Below are 23,386 nucleotides of genomic sequence, written 5' to 3'. Positions count from 1 at the left end.
TATCTTGTATTCCTGACCGGTCTTATCTGGTTTATCTCATTATGTTATAATGAAGTTCAACTTATCTTTATCGTTTAATACTTACCATCATCTTTTTTGTCATCTGCACTCCTTCGTCCCCTGCGTAACCTGCCTAATTTGAACCCGTTCATCTTGCCACCTGTTAGAGTAAAAAAGTAAATCATTTCCATTTGATTATCTACTTTGTGTTTTGATATCATATATGACCATGTCAAATAAGTGGCCTAGCCATGGGCGTCAATCCCGAGGGGACAGGGAGACATGCAGGGGGGACACATCCAGGGTTCACAGTTTGCTCTCAAATAATAACCGGGTCCACTTTTTTATGCTGGACCCATTCAGATCCCATTTAGTTGAAATTTGCGGGCCCCAAATTGATTTTTGTGGGCCCAAATTGTACTATTTATGTACTGAAACTTCAGAAACACCCGAAATGTATTTTCACACCGAAATGTATATATGGCATAAACGATAAATATTAAAGTATGCGAATTCGGCACCCAAAACTTACCAAAGTCGAGTCAAATTACTGGGTAAGGACGACTTGCCGCGATCGCCAACTTTCTCATAAAGAACTACAATTACTACCTAATAACATGCACTACTTTAATGTTATATTTGCTCGGTTGAAATATACAACTACCGCAAAAACGTGTTTTCGCGATGTCACCAGGAATTGACCCGGTTTTGTTGACACTTTTATTGTAACATAATATTTGCACGATCCGAAAAAAAAATCGCAAGTCAACCTCTTCCACAGTTCCCCTCGCATCACTGATCAAATATCTGTGCATGAAATAGCGATGAGATGAGTATCATGTTGCAGCGATTTTTGTAATTGTATGTAATTTATGTATGAAAAGTGAGCCGATTGAGCTGGGTTATCGCACAATGGCGATCTATGATGATATTTTCTATTTCTTGGATGGGATTTTTTCCGGGTCCAAGCACAGCCTGCTGGACCCATTCAGGTTACATAATCTTACTTTTTCCGGGTCCAGTGAGTTCAAAAAGCGTCCTGGACGCGAAAACGCGATAAACTGTGAACCCTGGACACATCCCACAGTGTCGACACCCTGTATTATAAATATTTTTTCCCTGCAACTTAATACTCCATTGGTGAGCGACGGGCGATTGGTTAATTCACAGACCGCAGAAAAGGAGTCCTATCTGATTGGCTAGAAATCGATCACTAGATCGTTCAGTGGTGAAGTACAAACTCAAAATGTAGAGATGTATTCAATTCTATTTAAATCAATATTCTATTATTGATGCAGATAAAGAAAGTTGCATAGTGTCTTGATATGTGCATTGTATTATAGACATGTGATTTAATATTCTATACAGCATGTGGATCTGAGCTGAATGGGCTAAACGTGTTTCTTTTATATGATTACAATTCTAAAACAGTTGAATATATCACATTTTTAACGTATGATTTAAAAATCGTTACAGTTAAAATGCAGTAAAATATATCCACAGGAAATAGCAATCGCCATTGATTAGGGTATTGAATTTCCAGTTAGTGTATTGAAAACAAAACCTGGGTTTTACCAGACAACAAATCAAATTTTCTTGTAATGACAACATCATATGGGGTACTGAGCATGCGCAAATCGTAAAAACATGTAGAATAGAAACTCTGTGGTATCTTATATCGTGTATATGGTCGCTCGGCCTATCTCGAACAAAATTAGCATGCGTAGCTGATGAAAAACGAGAGGATTCGCCGTACTATCACGGCAATTTTTGACACAAAGATATAGGGATGATGACGCTTATGCATCACCCACCTTTCGGCAAAATTACCTATTTTTTGTTCTTTTCAGCCACTTTTAAATAATTTGGGCCAGTTGTCACTCCCCACATTTCAAGCTGGATTGGCGCTAATGGGCCTGGCCAAGGGGGAGGGGTTAAGGGGGAAGCTGGCCTCTGTGGAATATTTTTCCCCCTGTGATATTTGTGATATTTTTTTATAGGCCCTTTATGAAAACCTCATCAATTCCCCTCTCCACTTCCTGGAAAAATCCTGGCTACCCACTGGGTCAAATTGTATTTGTTCATAATTTGACAAGAGACAAGAACCAAGTTTTTGTTGTATTATTATATTGCAATATTGAAAAGATCATACGTACCACTTCACCAAGGCTGAATTGGTCTATCGAGCAACACTTACAGTGCCCTCATTCACATGTAGTGTTTGCCGATCAAAAAAAAAACCCCAAAAAACACACTAGAAATTGGTATTGCATGTATTTGAATCATGGTGCATTGTTTGTGGACTGACATATTATATGCACACTGTGTTATTCTTTGATGGATTATTGTACCTTTTTTATCTTAAGATTTTAAGATGAAGGGGCCTTCATATTAACCTGGTATATCGCTCATTCTACAAAATCCGGTGCCAATCCACTAAAAAAATTGAAAAAATAAAAGTTGTTCAAAAAAACCTGCTTTTTGTGTTTTTTAAAAGTAAATGTATCACTACTTTCAGATGTAAAAAATTGCCAACACCACTTGCATATTTTTCTTTCAGGATGTCATGATGTTTTTAACGTTAAAACTCAATGTAATGTTAGCTACGTTACCGACTATAAAATGGGCTGTTTTTACTCAATCCAAGGTCATAAAAAGCAAATTAAAGATCACTTGAGTGAAATGTAAAACAGATTTCACCATTTCATAGAAGTTTTGAAGATGCATAAATGAGTGTGTAACGTAGCTCACAGTAACGTAGTTCACTGGTTTTTAATGTTTAATGTGATTTGCGAACGTTAGAACGTTATGTCGGTTAATTCTAATATAAATGGGGTTCGACCACTGGTAGCTTTCACATATTATTAGGAAGTACATGTAATACAAGTGCATACTATAGAATTCTGGTAACGTAGCTCACCAATCTTAACATGGTCGGTCGAAATTTCAATGTTTACAACATTTCTATGCCAAAAATGCTACAGCATCACGATTTTTACTGTGATTTTTAAAACCTATGAGTGTTTCCTTTCAAAAATCGCAAATTACATTGATACCTCTGTTTTACTTCTTTCCAATAACGTGTGTTAAAAAGGGGTAACGTAGCTCACAGCGTTTTGGTGGAAAGTGCAATTTATTTTACAATTACACAAAGACATTTTAATCACTAAAAAATAATGTTGATAAATAATATGATGGTGCGTTATCTAATTAAAAAACAACAAATATGTAAAGAAATCGCATTTATTCAAAGAAAATATTTAGGGTTAGATGTGACACTTGAGCTGTGGAAACGCATTTTTAGCGATTTTGAGCCTTTGCAAGGGTTAATCAGGCTGAAGAAAGCATTTAAAGTATGGAAAACTATATATGTCCGTGTAGATCTCGTTGAGTTCTACCAGAAAAACAACATATTTGATGCCCTAAATGCTCGACAAAGTTTTTGTGGACCAAAGAATGGAAAAAAGGTTATTGGCACCGGATTTTGTAGAATGAGCGATATAGCCTACACCAGCATGGTATATAAACCAGACATAGTCATGATAAATATAATTCCATGTAGCTCTTGGCCCAGTCCAGCAATAGGACTATCATCAGGCCATTCACAATTGATTTTGTGTTTACTCTTTCCCACCTGCATCCAAAATTGAGAATTGCAAAATACTTAATTATTTTAATTTTATTTGACATTTTCTCTGTTACATGACATTTTAACTACATTAATTTGCTACTTTCTTATTCATGTACTTTGATCGTAACTATGATGCTGAACAAACAAAGAACACCCCTGCATTATTATCAATGTGTCAAATCAACCATAAATGCATATAAAAAATCCACAGTGCCAAAATGTACAGTTGATATTGGGCTGTGACCACTCGTTTCAAAATAAAGAAAATAATAATTAATAATTAATTTTTAAAAGTTATCTTTTTAAAAATCTTAAAACACTAAACTAAGAATTAATTGTGAAGGGCCTATACTCAAGTATAATTGCTTGTGACATTGTCCCCATGAGATCACACCACTAAATCGGGTCCAACCCTATCTGACTGAAGAAGTAAGAACCAGTGTTTAATTCGCTGACCATACCAGGTACATTAAAATGGAAAAAAAAAAGAAGTTTGAAATGAAGGCTGATATGCCAATCTTTTTTTTGGTGATAGTTGTGCTCTGTTGATGTTTTTCTAATCATATGAGCATAAAAAGATGAAAAATACTACAATTCTGAAATTTTATGAAGGTTTTTTGGTTCCATGGACCAACTGATGTCACAACATAGAAGCCCTGAGCTGTAGAGTTTGGCATGGTTTACCTCATGTTCGACGCACCACTGCGAAAAATCAAGCCGCTCAACTACCAAAAAAATGCTGGTTCTAGGGTAAAATATATCATAAACTTTTGGAAAAATGGTGTTTTGAATGAACGATGACGAAAATGATGATTTCTTGGGTACCTTTTAACACATAAAAGAATAGGAACTTGAAAATAGTGGTGTGATCCCCCATGGCACCACAGTGCCAGAACACTACATCCAGGTTTTTGCAACTCAGACGTGAGCCCTGCTGTTCAGCGAGATGAGCTCTCACTTCGTCAAACTTTTACGCTTCTGGCAAAAAAATGATTTACAATAACTAAGGTGGTCTAATGATTAGAAGTTAATAACTGCGCATCGATTATTTGGAAGGCATTGTGAAAAATCTAAACATTTTGCCTTTGGAACCGAGGAATATCTTGAGGCTGCGCCCCGAGGTCCAAAGCAAAATGTTTAGACATATATTACCGATGCAAAATTATGAACCTCATTCATTACCGTCACTTTCGTCTCTTCACTTTACAAAATAACACAAAATTTTCCTCAAAAGTTTGTAAAGATAAACAATTTTTACATTTTGATTTTGCCAAAAATCGAACAGGCTAAAACAGGACAACCAATAACAACTTCGTCACAAATATTTGAAATTTGGGCCAAAATCAGGCTTTGTTATGATTTTTTTTTACTCAAGAAATTTCTTGTAAAAGGTGGCCGAACAAATTGTGGCCAAAAAAGTTTTTTTGTTGATATTTTCCAAAACTGAGCATTTTTGCCCAAATTTGACCTCAAAGATGGACTCATCAAGTCATTTCTATTCTTAATTTGTATACTTTAAACCAGCAATTTAGAAGTTATGAGGCCCAATTAATGTTTCTATAAATCCAGGGTAAGACTAAAGTGGCAAGTTTTCTGTGATTTAAAATACCAAATTCTGTGATTTTCCGTGGGTGGTTTTAAATACCAAATTCTGTGATTTCATTAGAAAGAATGCCCTGAATTGTGCTAGGTAGGTCTACTGAAGATGCGCACCGCTAAAAATCGGGGTAAAAAGAAGTTACTTGTATCATATTTTAGTTGTTTTAAGGTTGATATCTTTGAAGACAGACTTCATTTTCATTATTTTTACCTCACATTCTCATTATTTTTCCTTCATTTTTATTTTTCTCAAGGAAAAACCGGTTTTCAGTGAATTTCTGTGTTTTCCGATTTTTTCTTAAATTCTGTGGATTTTTCCATGACAACGAGAACTTGCCACTTTAGGTAAGACCACCCTTAAACTAACATGCATACCCAGCAAAAATCACTCCTGGTGCTGTAGTTTAGTCAAAATCTGAGATTTTGTATAAAACACATGCCTCCTATGGAAGATATGACCTTTACCTCCCACGCTGGGGGTGTATATTTATATTCCAAATGGAGTCACTAATTCAGGAAACCACATTTGAAACTCACACTCCCTGTGTGGAAGATTAAAGAGCCATTCAGTGATCCCAGCGCAAGTGTAAAAAAATTAAAATTGTTTATAAATTGCTAAAAAGTGAAGGAGAAGTCATTCAAATTGTCATTTGGTATTTTTTAATGACAAATTTGGCAAAAAAAAAAACCCCGAAGAAAACAGCAGTACTGACTAAGTTGAAGCCCCATTCAAATGCATCGTAGCTAATTTAGATACTGTCAGTATCTAAATTACAGATTCGTGTAAAATGTCTTATTTTACACGGCTTTCGGTTGAACCAATCGCAGGCTATGTTAGCACATCTATGACAATGACAAAGGTACCAAAATCTGAATTTTGATGATTTTTATGATCGTCCGGATGAGCAAATCATCGGGCCTTTAAGTTCATGTCTTGGATTCCAACTCTATGTGAAACTAATTTTAGCGTATAACATCACACTTACCAAAACTCATCTTGCCTTTCGCTTTGTGTTTGACAGTCATGCCTGTAAAATAAAAAATGTTTTATTATTAATAACAAAAAGTGTCTGAAAAACATTAATGCTCTGCATGCTAGCCATGCGCTTCAACGGAAAAAGTTTTGAAATATTTTCTCAAAATATCAAGAGCTATCTTAAGAACTACTGAACCAATACTAGGCTTGTTTGTACTCATTTTAATGCATTTTTCATGACGATTCCAAATATGGTCATGAAAATTTACATTTCTGAAATTTTTGAATTTTTACAAAATGTTTGAAACATGTCGTCTGCAGTCGACACCCGCGTGAAGAGAGTTAATCAATGAAACTAAAGGCGTGAGAGCACAAATCGGCCTCATACCAGTGGGCTCATTCTGACCCATAGGCCTATGTAATTCTGAAGGTAAAATGCAAAACCTTATAAACCCTGACACACACTCCGATACTTCATTAAATGATCAACTACATAAATGCCTGTAAAAAACCAACACCATTTTCTCTGTAAATTATGTTAAGTTTGAACAGTTTTTTGGGTCTCACACAAAAATGATGATTATGTTAATGGGGCCCACTTTTTACTTGTTTTGCATATTTGACCTTTGAAATTGCTGGAAAGAAAAAGAGCAAGGTATACCAATTTGCTGTTTGATAGCCAAAAATTGCCAATTCCAGGCCCACAAAAGTGTTAAAACTGCAAACATATCAGGGATCAATGTGAAAACAAAAGTGCACTAGCAAATCAACAACAGGTAACGCCAAATGGCAGGGAAGGTTTTGACGGTTTTCAATTTTAATGTTACACTGGTTGACATTTTGTGACACTATCTTATGACTCCAGACTTGCAAATCAACAATTGGTAATGCCAAATGGCAGGGAAGGATTTGACGGTTTTCAATTTTAATGTTACACCGGTCCACATTTTATGACACTATCTTATGACTCCAGACTTGCAAATCAACAATTGGTAATGCCAAATGGCAGGGAAAGATTTGGCAGTTTTAGAATTTTAATGTTACACTGGTCCACATTTTGTGACACATTCTTACGACTTCAGACTTGCAAATCAACAACGGGTAATGCCATATGGCAGGGAAGGATTTGACGGTTTTAAAATTTTAATGTTACACTGGTCCAAATTTTGTGACACTATCTTATGACTCCAGACTTGCAAATCAACAACGGGTAATACCAAATGGCAGGGAAGGATTTGACGGTTTTCAAATTTTAATGTTACACTGGTCCAAATTTTATGACACTTACGACTTAAGACAACAACGGGTAATACCAAATGGCAGGGAAGGATTTGACGGTTTTAAAATTTTAATGTTACACCGGTCCAAATTTTGTGACACTTACGACTTGAGACTTGCAAAAATCAACAACGGGTAATACCAAATGGCAGGGAAGGATTTGACGGTTTTAAAATTTTAATGTTACACCGGTCCAAATTTTGTGACGCTTACGACTTGAGACTTGCAAAAATCAACAACGGGTAATACCAAATGGCCGGGAAGGATTTGACGGTTTTAAAATTTTAATGTTACACTGGTCCAAATTTTGTGACACATTCTTACGACTTAAGACTTGCAAATCAACAACGGGTAATACCAAATGGCAGGGAAGGATTTGACGGTTTTCAAATTTTAATGTTACACTGGTCCAAATTTTATGACACTTACGACTTAAGACAACAACGGGTAATACCAAATGGCAGGGAAGGATTTGACGGTTTTAAAATTTTAATGTTACACCGGTCCAAATTTTGTGACACTTACGACTTAAGACTTGCAAAAATCAACAACGGGTAATACCAAATGGCAGGGAAGGATTTGACGGTTTTAAAATTTTAATGTTACACCGGTCCAAATTTTGTGACACTTACGACTTGAGACTTGCAAAAATCAACAACGGGTAATACCAAATGGCAGGGAAGGATTTGACGGTTTTAACATTTTAATGTTACACTGGTCCAAATTTTGTGACACATTCTTACGACTTAAGACTTGCAAATCAACAATGGGTAATACCAAATGGCAGGGAAGGATTTGACGGTTTTAAAATTTTAATGTTACACTGGTCCACATTTTGTGACACTTAAGACTTGAGACTTGCAAAAATCAACAATGGGTAAGGATTTGGCAGTTTTTTAATGTTACACCAGTCCAAATTTTGTGACACTTTCTGCTTACGACTTTAGATAAGCAAATCAACAAATCACTACTCCCCCTCACTTCACATCACCCAGCCCGGCTTTGAAAATAAACTGTGAATAGGCCTAAATGACCCATCCATACACCAAAAGGGGCTCTTGATATACCAAATGGCCGAAAATGAGACCCATGTTTGCGGCACATCCCCATATATGATGCAATGAAGCTAAACGAGTCTGATGTCGATCAAAATCATAATTCAGTTCACAATTTCATTACACAAGCCATTTTCAGAGGTTTATTTTGCTAAAATCCCCATCATACTTAGACTTATGGTTCCAGAGATATGGTCATGATGGTCATTTTAGTGTTGCTCAAAACAATAAGAAGTTGAATCTCATACGGGCCTTAATTAAGGATTGAGTTCATCACCCATGTCTCACAATGTTTTACACCATGAGGTGTTTGGATACACCCTATATGCCCAAATCGGAGAAAGTTGAAATTTGAATCCATGTACAACCAAAAACATGTCATTTAGCCTAAAAATGAGGTTTTTTGTAGGACGAGTAATTTGATATATCTTTCAACAACAAGATCAAAGCATTTTCAGGTTTTTACCTGTGTGACCTTTCGTGACCTCTCGTGAAAACGTACCCTACAATTTGAGTCCACTAGCCCCAGCCCTAGCAGCTCATCCTAACACCTCATGGCATTAGTCAGTCTATAATATCTAATTGATTAATTTGAATTAAACAATTCATTGATGTTAGCACTGGGTAGTAGCCATTACTGCCAGTAGACAGGAAGTCTAGAAAGTTGACCTCAACGCTGTAGGTGGTCTTCCTGTGCTTTTGAATGGGACAGCAGCAGAACAGCAGTAACCTTGGCCAATTTTTAGATCAAAATTTTGGATTTTTCATATTTTTTTAAAAGTTTGTGAGAGCATAACAAGACTATCCGTCGATGGATTTTTATTGCCGTCGGTAAATATCTTTTAAATTAAGTTTTTCGTAACATATTAAAAAGGCTGTATAATAAATTAGCTAGGTAAGTTTTGAGTAGGCCTAACCTTGGTGAAAATGATCAAAAAAGTGCCTATTCTTTTGTGTGTTTTCGGTCATCACCTGTCACTTGGTAGTCTTCTAACATGTCTAATGGCGCTACCCATGGCCACTCGATGAATTGTTTAATTCGAATTAATCAATTCGATATTATAGACTGTTAGTAGACATGGGTATTGAACTTGACCATTTTTCAAAACCCCTTGCTCCTAGACTATGAGTATCCCCAGAACATAGAGCCATTTTTTATTTTATCAACACAATTTCTTCTACCATTAGGTTAAAGATATACATACCATGTCCACCGACTTGATTCGTTTTTCTAACTCCAGCAGACATTCGTGCTGTCATTAAAGCAATAACATCAAAATTGGAGTATTAGCCTCTAAGAACTAAACTGAGCTCAAAAAGAAACTTATATTTTTTTACAACTTGTGAATCACAAGGTCATATCTTAAAATAGTGTCAATCAAAATGAACCAAAATTACACACAGGATTACTTTAATACTCTACTCAAAACACATGTCAGTAACCAAGCAGTTGTCCAACTGACACAACCGCAAAAATGCACTGTCATGGGACAGCTTCCTGGACTTCGTCCACTTTCACAGCCCAACATTTGGCACCCAGAACAAAAAATCCGTGAGAATGCACACAAGATCCTTGCACAGATGATAAAACGGTGCTGCTTTCACCTTTTATTACACTTTTTTCATGAAACAGGGCTGGGCTGTGAATGTGGTCCAGGAAGCTGTTCCATGTCAGTGCTTTTTGCTGTTGTGTCAGTTGGATAACTGCTTGGTTACTGGCATGTGTTAAGAGTAGAGTATTGAAGTAAACCTGTGTGTAATTGTGGTTCAATTTGATGGACAGGATTTCAAGATATGCTTGTGAAAAATTATAAGTTTCTTTTTGAGCTCAGTTTACTTTGATTGGCTATAAATATATTGATCCAATCAAAGATGTGGTAAGAATATTCATTAGAGCTAAAAGGGAGAGAGATCTAAATGCTCTATTTTGATTGGTTACTCAGATGATTATATCAAGTAATTAACCAATCAGGGGCACTGTAAGAAAGGCAGTAGTGCACATGGGCTATTCCATTTAAAATCCACACTACCCCTGTGGAAGATTTAGATAAAGTCTTCCACAGTGGGAGTATGAGTTTTGAATTGAATAGACATATGTGTAACTTCCACTTAAGAGGGTACTACACCCCTGTGGTAAATTTGCATTTTTCTCAAAAAATAATTATACACTGGTAACAAAAGTTACATATATTATTGGGGCAAGATATCCAATTACTTCACTGAAATTTCAGTGACTCAAGACAAGCGGTTCAGTATTTATGATAGGAAACGAGGTACATCCTAGCGGTACCTTATTTCTGATCATAAATAACAAACCGCTTGTCTTGGGTCACTGAAATTCCAGTGTAGTAATTGGATTCCTTGCCCCTATAATATACATAACTTTTGTTACCACTGTGTTATTAGTTTTTGAGAAAAATGCAAAAATAGACACAAATTTATCGAGGGTGTAGTACCCCCTTAAATACCATAGCTAAAGCCATAATATACAGGGGGAGTATGGGTTTCAAAATAATTAACCATGACCAATTACATTTGAAAAACATACTCCCTCTGTGGAAGAGATTTCCAAAATCTTCCACACGTGTAGTGTGGATTTCAACTGGAATAGCCCATTGGGTTAATAGCAAATTATTTGCATCTAGGGTGAGTTGACAGGTTTTCAGATTTTCAAGTTTATATTTTTTTGGAACAACTTGTTTGTTCGTAGGGTTATTACTCTAAAAAAGTTAAAGTTAGGGTTCGGGGCATTTAAGGTTAGGATGAGGGTTAAGGTTGTGGTTAGGGGGCTAGAATTAGGGTTAGTTAGAAATGTGACCCATCACATCAAAACCGACCAGTTGTCAGCTGGCTTCATTTGCAGATAACAATGAAAGAAGATGAGAAAATATGATGAAAATAAAATGAAACTTGTGCTTGTTTTGCCTCAAAACATTTTTTTTTTTTCTTTATCTGATTTCAACAGGGTGTCATTTTAAAGCTAAAAATAGCAGTTTTGATGTTTTTGATGTGATGGGTCACAACAAAGGCAAGTTAATGTGTATATTTTGTAAATCGTATGTGCTGAATTGTTCATGAGAATTAAATGTGCACCCATATCTTATCCATCGCCATAAAACTCGGAAGACCCAAGATACACAAAACGTTTTACATAAAACTTTTAAATGTCAGGTTATATAAAGGGTATAACAAGTTTTAACAATATTCAGAAAATATTTTTGAAAACGTAATGCAAAACATTCTAACATAATGTGTTGACAAAATATTTTGCCAACTTAATGTTTCCCAAAACATATTTCGCTCTAACATTTTGACAACATTTTTTAAATGTTGTAGTGTTTTCATAACCTTTGTAGAACCCAACATTTAAATGTTATTAAAATGTTTTGACCTAAACCAAAACATGTTAATAACTCATTTATAACGTTTTAAAAACATTTTTGTGTTTGCTGGGCATTGTCAAAAATTTGAGATATTTCAAAATCTAGATATTTTATCTGGTTTTGTGGCAATGGGTCACATATACTATATAGCATATTTTTGCAGCATTAAAATTTCACATTTTAGAGAGAACCCATGTCATTTCTTGTGACATGAAATGTTGACTAATTTGTAAATTTCCTTAAGTTAAAGCCTTAATGTATGATTTCTGTCAAATTTTAATTTTTTATTCTTTATTTAAAATGTTGAAATAATATTAGTAATAACTGCTGGGAAGGGTTGCTGTCCATTTTAAGCGGAAATAACAAGGTAAAGTGAAAGAAACCCACTGGTTATTTTGGCCATTTAACATGCAGTTCTATGGAGGTTATAAAGTCATAATTATGACTTTATGTCGAACTTTGCTCTATTGACCTACAAAGACAAAAAATTTGACCGATTCCATTTAGGTGCAAGTTGGAACATGTGTAAACATTACAAATATGCCAAAAAATCAGATTTGAAGAAATTAACCAATTTCATATTATAAGATCGTACATTATGGCTTTAAAGGCCTAAAGGAAGAAAAAACATTTGGTGCATGAAAATTTAGGGAGGACAGTTTTTATGGTCTACTGAGCTCAGCAATGCTTCACTGTCTTCGATAGCGCATTGTATCGGAGAGGTACCTGGCTTTTATCAAAGCCCAAACCCATTAAAGCCTGTAGCAAACTCTTTTAGGCTCCGCTCAATTGAGAACTCTGCTCCGATACAACGCATTGACCAAAATATCGATCAAATCAATTTTACGACCATGCTTGAATCAACAACCCCTTGAAACCTAATTACACCACTTTATGTAAACATAAAGTTACACACATTATTTACTTTCTATTGACCGCAGACACGACCCGAGACATGCTTATTTAATGACCACTTGAGTAGATGATGAGTGGGTCGTTATGTACTTACTGAACATAAAGGAAATTGATTTTGGTTTTACCATCGACCGTGTTTATAATCCTGCTGCTCTGCTGAACGCTCCGATAGATATCAGCAAACTCGTATACTGTTCGCTTGTTCCTATCGAATGCTCTAGCGTACATGAACCATTATCGAAGACAGCAAAGCATTGCTGAGCTAAGTAGACCATAAAACTGTCCTCCCTTAGTGAATCAACTGCACTCAAGAAATAAATAAATAAATAAATTTCGGTGTTTTATATAGCGCCTTTTCCGGATCAAAGCGCTGTAATTTCGCTGCCATATGGTGGATCATCACAATCAGATCGCATCAACTAGGCTGGTTGCAGCCGAACTTGGCGCAAACCTATCCGCACTTAGATTGTAACATCCACCAATTATCTATGCAGCTCCCCAAATTCCATTGGGTGAAGGAAGTTTTTGATAGCCAAACAACTAAACACCGAAATGTTCATGCACACAAACATTTCATGCTTTAGAGTATCAAGTTGTACAGTCAGCCCGATAAATAAGGTAGCAGTTTATGAATTTATTGGATTTTAGCAAGCTCTTGTCTGTGGCACTCACTATTCATATTCATATTCAATTTATTTCCATCAAAAAGCACATACATAATAACACCAACAACTTTATATAAAAAAAGATGGAGGAGGTGCAACTAAAAGCAAAAGCCTGAGAAAATGTTGCACCACCTGACAATTAAATTAAACATTCAAAAACCAAACAAACATACAAACAAGACATGACAAGAGCGGTGGCCGAGAACACACACACACAAAGCAAAAAATGACAGAACAAGGTTACTGTCATGACATGCATGATGCTTATAAATCAACAGTCAACATTAATGGGTACATTTTCTAGGGTAAATTTTCTGGACACATGTCCAATGCGTATCAATGTGAGTGTAACCTCCAGCCTGATCCCTGACCCCCGGCGGTGACCTCACTATTCAAGTCTTCAAATTTTGAATTGCATAGCAGATTTATTGAACATTCAGCAATGTTAACTTCTTCACAATATCATCAAAACGTAATTTCAAAAATATCTGCCTAAGGGGAAAAAATTTATCTATGGAAACAAGTAACATATTTTGCATTAAGGAGGAATTCTTCCTTTTCAAATACATTGGAAGACCACCCGCTAGGCACAGGGTCACAATCCATAATGCTATGTCTGCACCCATGGGCGTCACATGTCCAGAAAATTTTCCTGAGAAAATTTACTCATTAATGTTGACTGCCGAAAGACAATGCGAATTACAATATATAATACGAGGATCTGAAATAAGTGGTGCAAGCCCAAGAAATTATGATTTCTGAGATCTCAAATTACAGAAATCATCCTTGCGGTCATTATGGTCAACTGCTACCAGTTACCATAGGGTATTAAATAAAAGGCGCTAAATTTAATGCTCACATGACCCATGGGTGCCGCCATACCAAGAACACCAAGTGATCAGTAGATGTGCTACAATGCTAAGAGATAGGAATTTTCAGACAAGTATCATCAAAATTGCTACAAATTTAAAAGGCAACTTAATTTTTAGTATGTTTTCAAGAACTAAATTTTGAAAGTTTTGACAGACGGAAAAAAAAAGTTATCAACGGAAACACTTACAATAATACTACAAAGTTGCAAAAAAATGACAAATTTGCTAGAAAATGTGGACATGCATCCGGCATTTCCAATTGAAATACAAAGGAAGACCACCCGTTGTGCCAAAGGTCACTTTTCCAGACATCCTGTCTAGAAGCTGTAATGTCAGCGCCCATCTGATCATGTGGGCATTAAATTAAGTGCCTTTATTTAAATGCCCTAAGATGACTGGCTACTTTAATATAGCGGTGCTGACTGTATAATTATGACCTAATTAGAACTTACCAAAAGCCATTGGTGATGTACTTCCAACTAAATGTATAGTGGCAAAAAAAAGAAACACACAAATTGATCAATTAATTGTGCTCAAGGGTTTGGCCCTGAGAAGATAACTTCCCACAATGCATTTCTTCCACTTCAATTTTCTGTATTGATTTGCTATCTAGTGCAACGTGGGTCGATAATGATAAAAAGTACCTCAATAAACAGAGCACCAGATCTACAGGGTTCAAAAAAATAACTCCCCACTAAAATTGCAAAACATTTCTTTGCATAACTTCACATACATTTTGTTGATTTGAAAAATTCAAAAAGCTGTGAATAGAAGAATTATTTTGCTACCTTCCCAAAGTTATCTTATTTCCAACTAGAACGTCATGCGGTTTTCAACGCAGAAGGCGCCGAATGGGATGCCTCCACCTGATGACCCCAAATTGACCTTGCAATAGCCCCTTGGTGACCCCAGATAACCCTGAAATGACCTTTCAAAAATTTGGCTCTAAATGTTGACTGTACCCACCAAGTTTTAAGCACATAAAACCAATGTTATCAATTTGACCTAAGATGACCCCTTGGTGGCCCCAGATGACCCCAAAATGACCTTCCAAAAATTTGGTTCTAAATGTTGACTGTATCCACCAAGTTTCATGCCCATATACAACCAATTTTATTAATTTGACCTCAGATGACCACTTGGTGACCTTGGATGACCCCAAAATGACTTTCCAAAAATTTGGCTCTAAATGTTGACTATACCCACCAAGTTTCATGCCCATAGCCAGAGTTTTTGACCATGACCAACCTATCCTGAAAATCTGAAGTCAATCTGCCCATCCATGCCCGAGATACAGCATCCGGACGGACGGAAGCACGGACAGTGCAAAAACAGTATGCCTCGCTGTGGAGGCATAAAAACCATATCTTTGGTCAAAAATTATCCCAAATATTTCCATTTCCAAAAATGATGCTTTCAGAAAAAGTTGCACTTTTCAACATTTCATACATTAAAAAAATGTTCTCGATATCGATGTTATGACTGATTGAATTGGTTTCTTTGCCATTACCTTTCTGTCTCTGATCCCTGGGTTACCCATGCAACCATCATTCAGTACAAAACAGTGATTCGTTGAAATAAGTTTTACATGAATAAGGTTTTCTTTGAAGTTTTAATCAGCAGTTTCAAAATGATAAAATCACTAGGGAGGGGAAATGAAGTCTCCACACATACATTTGACCAAAAGGGTGATCATTTACCTGTAAAATGAAATGGGAAGGCTGAAGCATCTTGATCTAAATTGATGGCTTTCTTAGAAGGCGTAACAAACACAATGTAGCCAAAAGAGTTAAGAGGCTGGAATGTTTACAACCAACCTCTTAAATCAAGAAATTTCTGATGGCCTTTCTTCTTTGTATTTGTATGCCTTTTGACAATGTCTTATGCATTTTGACAAATTTTGACAAATTAGAGCATGATTTTCAATAATAGGTCACGAGGGTAATAGAATTTATGTTAAAACTTAAGTATATTTGCACATTGAAGTTTATCTATCTATCAATTTTTTTGCCAAACAATAATTTGCTAACTTTCATTTTTTTTTTCTTGTTGATAAAAGAACATTACCCTGCTTGCAAGTGATTCCATTTCCCATGTAACCAGGGTTACAGGTGCACTCGTCAGTACCACTCTTTGCTTTACATTTAGCATCTTTGCTACATTTTATTGATGAACATGATTTCTCTACGGCACCATTCACCACCACACATATGCACATCTCTTTACAGCTTGCAGTGTACCACGGCGGATCTGTAGGCTACAAAATGAATGAATGAAGGAATGAATGAATGAAAAATTAACATGCATAAATGCAATAATGAATGGCTGTATGAATGGATAAGTGAATAGATGAAAGGATGATTGTTTATAATTGAATGAATGAGTAAATAAGTGAATGAATGATGGATGAATGAATGAATGAATGAATAAATGAATGAACAAACAATAAAGTTGCAATTCAAATACACACACGTCATGTTAGTGCAAGAACTTTATATCGTCATTGGGCAGGAAAAACCTATGTGCCATTGGCCCCTGAACATGTTTAAAGCAAAACCTCCCATGTAACCTGTTGGCACTTTTGTTTTAAACATGTTCAGGGGCCACAAACATATGAGGTTTTTCTGCCCAACAACGATATCTGTATTTTGTCATTTTACCGGACAGTATTGTTATAGTTCAATTTGTTTTACTATTTGCTGTTTACCTTTCTAATAATCAATGCTTGAAGAACAGCTTTTTAATCATTAATTTAGGGATTCAAGCATGTTTCACCGTTGTTCATCACCGATTAACAACGATGCGTCTGCATCGTCTGAGTGATTTACATCGCAAGGGCAGCTTTAGCTGCCCGAGCGAAGTAAACCTCGCAGACGCGCCGGGCGCGAGTTGTTAATCGGTGATGAACAACGGTGAAGCATGCAGAGGCGGATTTAAGGAAAAGGGCCCTGTCAGCAAAATATCCTGGGGGCCCATTAGTAAAGAGTTGGAATCAGGAGCGTGACTGAACTTTTTGTTTGATGGAGGACAAGAGAAAAAAATGACCAATGAGCATTAGTTCGCCCAATGTTATGAGATATGTGCGGCAAGAAAGTGCGCAAATATTCATTCCATTTCATACTTGAGAAAGCTTGTGCACTCAAGTGGCCAATGCTTGGTTTAGGTTTAAGATCGACGGTGGTGACAGGAGCATTACAATTTAGGGGGGATGAACACATATTTTAGCAGGACATTTGTGCGAGCGAAGCGCGCGAAAAAATGTAAATTTAGCCGAAAATGAAGGTGAAATTTGCTATATAATTGGCCAGTGCGCTTGCAATTTTACCCTATTTTGTCCCAAAACATGGTGTTTTTCGGGCTGAAAAGGAAAATGCAAGGGCAATTTTGGAGGCCCTAAAAATTTGGGGGCACTGGGCCAGGCCCATCTGGCCCAATGCTAAATCCGGCCCTGCAATGTTATGAGATATGTGTCATGAAATGTAAATATCCATTCTATTTCAGCATGTGCACTCAAATGGCCAATGCTTGGTTTAGGTATAAGATCGACGGTGGTGGCAGGAGCATTACAATTTACGGGGAGATGAACATAGATAATAGGAGGATTTAAAGTGCCAAGCGCCTTGAAAAAATTCAATTTAGCTTGAAATGAAGGTGAATTTAGCTATATAACTGGCCAGTGCTTGCTGTAAGCGCTCAAAATTATGCAATTTTACCTATTTGGGCCCAAAACATGGTGTTTTTTGGGCTGAAAAGGAAGATGCAAGTGCAATATTTGGGGCCCTTGGGGCCCATCTGGCCCAATGGTAAATCCGGCCCTGCGCACGGCCGGATTTACCTTTTGGGGCAATTTTACCCTATTTTGGCCCAAAACATTGTGTTTTTCAAGCTGAAAGGGAAGATGCAATTGCAAATTTGGAGCCCTGGGCCCGGGTCCATCTGCACCAATGGTAAATTCGGCCCTGCCCGGGAACTTTTGATAGTTCTTTGTAGTTTTAGAGCCAGCTTTAATGATACCCTTATATTTAACATTCGTTTTCTTTTTGGGGGCCCTAGGCCAGGCAAAAATTTGGGAGGCCCCAAACTCACCGTGAAGAAGACATGTGCACTCAAGTGGCCAATGCTTGGTTTAGGTATAGGAACGACGGTGGCGGCAGGAGCATTACAATTTAGGGGGAGATGAACATATATATTCTTAGTACATTTGTGCGCGCCAAGCGCGCAAAAAAATTCAATTTAGATGAAAATGAAGGTGAAATTTGCTATATAACTCGCTATATAAGCGCGCAAAATTATTTTACCCTATTTTGGTCCAAAACATGGTGTTTTTCGCCTGAAAAGGAAGATGTAAGTGCAATTTTTTGGGGCCCCAAAAATTTAAAATTTGGGGGCCCTGGGCCCATCTGGCCCAATGGTAAATCCGGCCCTGGGGCCCCGGACCCATACTAGATGACCTACTTGTATTTTAAGATTATCAGTGTACCAACTCATAATCCTAATATTATTATTAATTTTGGGCCCCTTGGGCCCTTGACCTTTGACCTCTTGCTGGAGCCAAAACGGGCAAAATAAAACTTTTCGGGGTAGGGCCCTAAGTGTGCCACATACCGGGTCTGGTATCTTTTTTTAGTTTTAGGGCTACTATAGCCTTGACACTCATGTGGATAGAGGAGAAGGAGAAGCAACCCAAGAATAAATGCGGGCATAAATAGAATGGCCTCTTGCACGTACGGGTAAATATATAACATTTTCGTTTCTATTCTACCCACCGCACCTTGGAACCTTGCAGAAAACAATTAGGCCTTAAGCAAAAAAAAAAAAGAAAAAGAAAAAAGAAAAGCAAAGCAGGGGGCCCTTTGGCCAAAATGGCAGGGGGGCCTTGTCAGCAACTGCTGACTTGCTGACAGCTTAAATCCGCCACTGGAAGCATGATTGAATCCCTTTCAACAACGAAACAAGCTAAAGATGTCTAATTCACATAATTCTTTCATTCCGAATGTCAATTTGTCATTGCCACTCAACCTTACAAGAAGATAGCGGTATTTCTCTGTTGATATCGGCAATAAAACTAAAGAATAAAGCGGTAATATTTAGCTGCTACCGCCAACATAAGAGAGTTCATGTTTACGCATACGTTCCAGGCATGACAAATTTTACGCTCGCATACGTGATGCGTATACGTGTAACCTTGCGTTTGCGTAAATACGCTACTGGACCGTGGATTAATCACGGATTAACAACGGTTGGCTCCTGTACAAAGGTATAGGAAGAGTTGTTGAAAACTCATTTAACTATCACTTACGATGTTCAAGACAACTTGTTACCTGACCTTTGACACACTCACCATATGACCTTCACAATCAGTTGACGGTGGGGGAACATCATCACAATCCAACTCCTCAACACAATACCCACCGGGTCCCTTGATCAATCTATTATCACACTTGCAACCCTCCACACAGAATTCTTTACATTCACCATTATTTTCATACCAACATGTTCTTGGGCAACTTGATGCGCAATCGCTGTAACTAAGACCCTTTGTTTCATCACACTCAATTGCTGTAAGGGAAGTAAATGATAAAATGTGTGGAAAACAATATAAAACATCACATTAAATGGTTTGAGTGTTATAATTATCTCCTAGCTTGAGGGATTGTACATTTGTAACTATAAATAAAAAGCAATAAAATAATATGAATGTGAGGAAAATTTTCGTCGGTCTTTTCACATACTGTTGTATGACAATTTTTTTGACAAAATGAGTTATATAAACTTTTAAAATCTATGAATGAAACTCATGTATTCACAAAGTTTTGAGACTTGAATGTAATTAGTTAATGAGATATGGCACTAATTAGTGTAATACTCCATGGTTTTATATACCGCCTGCATGAAAACTTCATTCTATGATTTGGCATACCGGCGTATCATGATATGTCGCCATAAGCCACCGTGTTACTGTAGTAAGTATCACATGACATGATGTATCGCTATACACCTATCCGACTTCGCCATTACTGCGGTGTCCCAGATGTAAAACTGCGGTGTCCCGAGGTCGGGGGTTCCATCCATTATTTATTGTGTGCTATACATAATTGTACCCGGGAATTATACACAGCAGTGATATTCAATAAACAATCATGAGTATTGAATTACGAATTAAATCTCCCGCTCTGGTACATCTGTGTTGCCGTCAATAGAGGGCCAAATACAGTAAACGCCTCTCGGATTGGTGTATAGAAACATTATTAATACATAGGTTGTCAAATTGTGCCTATTGTGGCATACTGTTGTATGAGCTTGCAGATTAATTACTTCTAATTAGTGAATGAATAAAAAATTTGAATTATGTTGAGAACAAAGACAGATATATTATTGATTATATTCTTTGATAATAATAAACATATTATACTTTGGTGCTCTCTTAGTGGGTCTTCAAAAATTGGAAAAATTAAAAATGCAATTTTCTCAAAACCGCATTTTTTGTCATACTATAATATGTCAAAAACCAATGTTCTGCTAGCTGCAGTGTGATATCCAACATGTGAAGAGCTTATTTCCAAACCGTGTTAAGTCCACCCACCTTCAAAATTGAGATTTTGATGAAAATGGGTAGTGATTATTAAACTAGGGCTATCCTGCAATGTGTTTTTTTTTTCCCAAAATTAGTCAAGTTCCGAAATATTGACACACAAAGTATCGATTTTTCCCCAAAACGTGTTAAGTCCAATCCAGTTTGGTAGCAAACTGTGTTAAGGGCGCACACTTTCTGATGTTCATAAAATTTAATTCTTTTATCTTTTTCATGAAATATAAAATGTTTTGAGTAAAACGCTCGAAACAGAATTGCTCTGTGACATTCACTTCAAGAGAAATGCCCTTTCAAAGTTGTATGGTGGATTCCGAAAATAGGCAAATTTCCAACATTTTGACCATTCATGCTTACTCTTCTATATTTGCATTAAATTCCAATTCTCTAGATAGTTTTTGACCTTCCATCTGATGAAATTCGGTTTTAAATGAGAGTAAATCACGTTTCACAATTGCATGGGTCTACTGTTAATGATTTATAACAATCACCCCCGCCATATAAAACCAAGATTTGGCAGCTTTAAAAGGCACGCACCGATTTGTCACCTAAGCCCAAATTGCTTAAAATCCAAGAAATCTTGTTTTCACACAATTTGTGGCAATTTCTTGAACTTTGAAGGCCTCTGGGGGAATAATCTTAACGCGACTTGCATCTAAAACGCATTAAATATATTCACTAACATATAAACTATCTATTTAAATCGAAAAAACTGCAATTTAATCAATAGCCATTTCAATTTTGGCTGAATCTCTGAAAAGCACGGTTTTACTCCTAGGCCCTTCGAAGGGCGCACACCACTAAATAATCGCCCCATTGAAATATGTGTAAAAACACCAGTTTTATTTGCTCGTTTTGAGGCCTTTTCGGCGCTTTCTGAGAAATTTAAGGATAACCAGTTGATTGCAAATCGATGAAAGTTTAACATATGTTTCAATGTATGGGTAGTCTTCCGTCTCGTTTTCCCGGTAGGAGCCGCTAAACAGCGCCCTCACTGTTTTTGACATGCTCTCATGACTGTAAACCCGTTTCTGCCCATTTTTTAATATGCAGACTTATTTGTCTATTATTATAAACATGCAATTTTTTTAGTGATTCAAATTCATGCACAGGCTTTACACTTTTATTTAAGCTATAATTCGCTACTCTTTCTGATTATTAGTCCAAAGAGCAGCCCATTATACCTCAAATTCTTTCTGTATTTTACCGGTACTCAGTAGGGTTGCACAAACGGCGCATTGATTTAGTGGTGTGCTCCCTTCAAGGGTTTCTGATGTTCATAAAATTTAATTCTTTTATCTTTTTCATGAAATATAAAACGTTTTGAGTAAAACGCTCGAAACAGAATTGCTCTGTGACATTCACTTCAAGAGAAATGCCCTTTCAAAGTTGTATGGTGGATTCCGAAAATAGGCAAATTTCCAACATTTTGACCATTCATGCTTACTCTTCTATATTTGCATTAAATTCCAATTCTCTAGATAGTTTTTGACCTTCCATCTGATGAAATTCGGTTTTAAATGAGAGTAAATCACGCTTCACAATTGCATGGGTCTACTGTTAATGATTTATAACAATCACCCCCGCCATATAAAACCAAGATTTGGCAGCTTTAAAAGGCACGCACCGATTTGTCACCTAAGCCCAAATTGCTTAAAATCCAAGAAATCTTGTTTTCACACAATTTGTGGCAATTTCTTGAACTTTGAAGGCCTCTGGGGGAATAATCTTAACGCGACTTGCATCTAAAACGCATTAAATATATTCACTAACATATAAACTATCTATTTAAATCGAAAAAACTGCAATTTAATCAACAGCCATTTCAATTTTGGCTGAATCTCTGAAAAGCACGGTTTTACTCCTAGGCCCGTCGAAGGGCGCACACCACTAAATAATCGCCCCATTGAAATACGTGTAAAAACACCAGTTTTATTTGCTCGTTTTGAGGCCTTTTCGGCGCTTTCTGAGAAATTTAAGGATAACCAGTCGATTGCAAATCGATGAAAGTTTAACATATGTTTCAATGTATGGGTAGTCTTCCGTCTCGTTTTCCCGGTAGGAGCCGCTAAACAGCGCCCTCACTGTTTTTGACATGCTCTCATGACTGTAAACCCGTTTCTGCCCATTTTTTAATACGCGGACCTATTTTCTCGATAATTATAAAAATGCGACTTTTTTAGTGATTCAAATTCATGCACAGGCTTTACACTTTTATTTAAGCTATAATTCGCTACTCTTTCTGATTATTAGTCCAAAGAGCAGCCCATTATACCTCAAATTCTTTCTGTATTTTACCGGAACTCAGTAGGGTTGCACAAATGGCGCATTGATTTAGTGGTGTGCTCCCTTAAGTCCACGAACACTGCCCTTGTGGGCAGCTTGTAGGCAGGTAGCATGGCGTAGGGCTTCCAATAGTTTAT

At 36.8% G+C, this 23,386-nt stretch overlaps 1 protein-coding gene across 1 annotated transcript in view; it reads right to left on the bottom strand.

Moving 5' to 3' along the window:
* LOC140141112 (alpha-tectorin-like) overlaps window positions 1–23,386 on the bottom strand; it is a 110,661-nt gene that overhangs the window by 79,688 nt on the left and 7,587 nt on the right. The window contains exons 4-9 of the mRNA XM_072162896.1: window positions 19,716–19,933; window positions 16,442–16,631; window positions 14,827–14,853; window positions 9,745–9,792; window positions 6,217–6,258; window positions 86–160 (exon numbers count right to left, since the gene is read on the bottom strand). Coding sequence (XP_072018997.1) covers window positions 86–160; window positions 6,217–6,258; window positions 9,745–9,792; window positions 14,827–14,853; window positions 16,442–16,631; window positions 19,716–19,718 — 385 coding nt within the window. The 5' untranslated portion in view covers window positions 19,719–19,933. The remainder of the gene's footprint in view (window positions 1–85; window positions 161–6,216; window positions 6,259–9,744; window positions 9,793–14,826; window positions 14,854–16,441; window positions 16,632–19,715; window positions 19,934–23,386) is intronic.

The sequence above is a fragment of the Amphiura filiformis genome, chromosome 19 (assembly GCF_039555335.1).
Source record: "Amphiura filiformis chromosome 19, Afil_fr2py, whole genome shotgun sequence".
NCBI classification, from domain to species: Eukaryota; Metazoa; Echinodermata; class Ophiuroidea; order Amphilepidida; family Amphiuridae; genus Amphiura; species Amphiura filiformis.
Note: the sequence above shows the minus strand (reverse complement) of the source record. Positions and strands in the feature narration are given on the sequence as shown.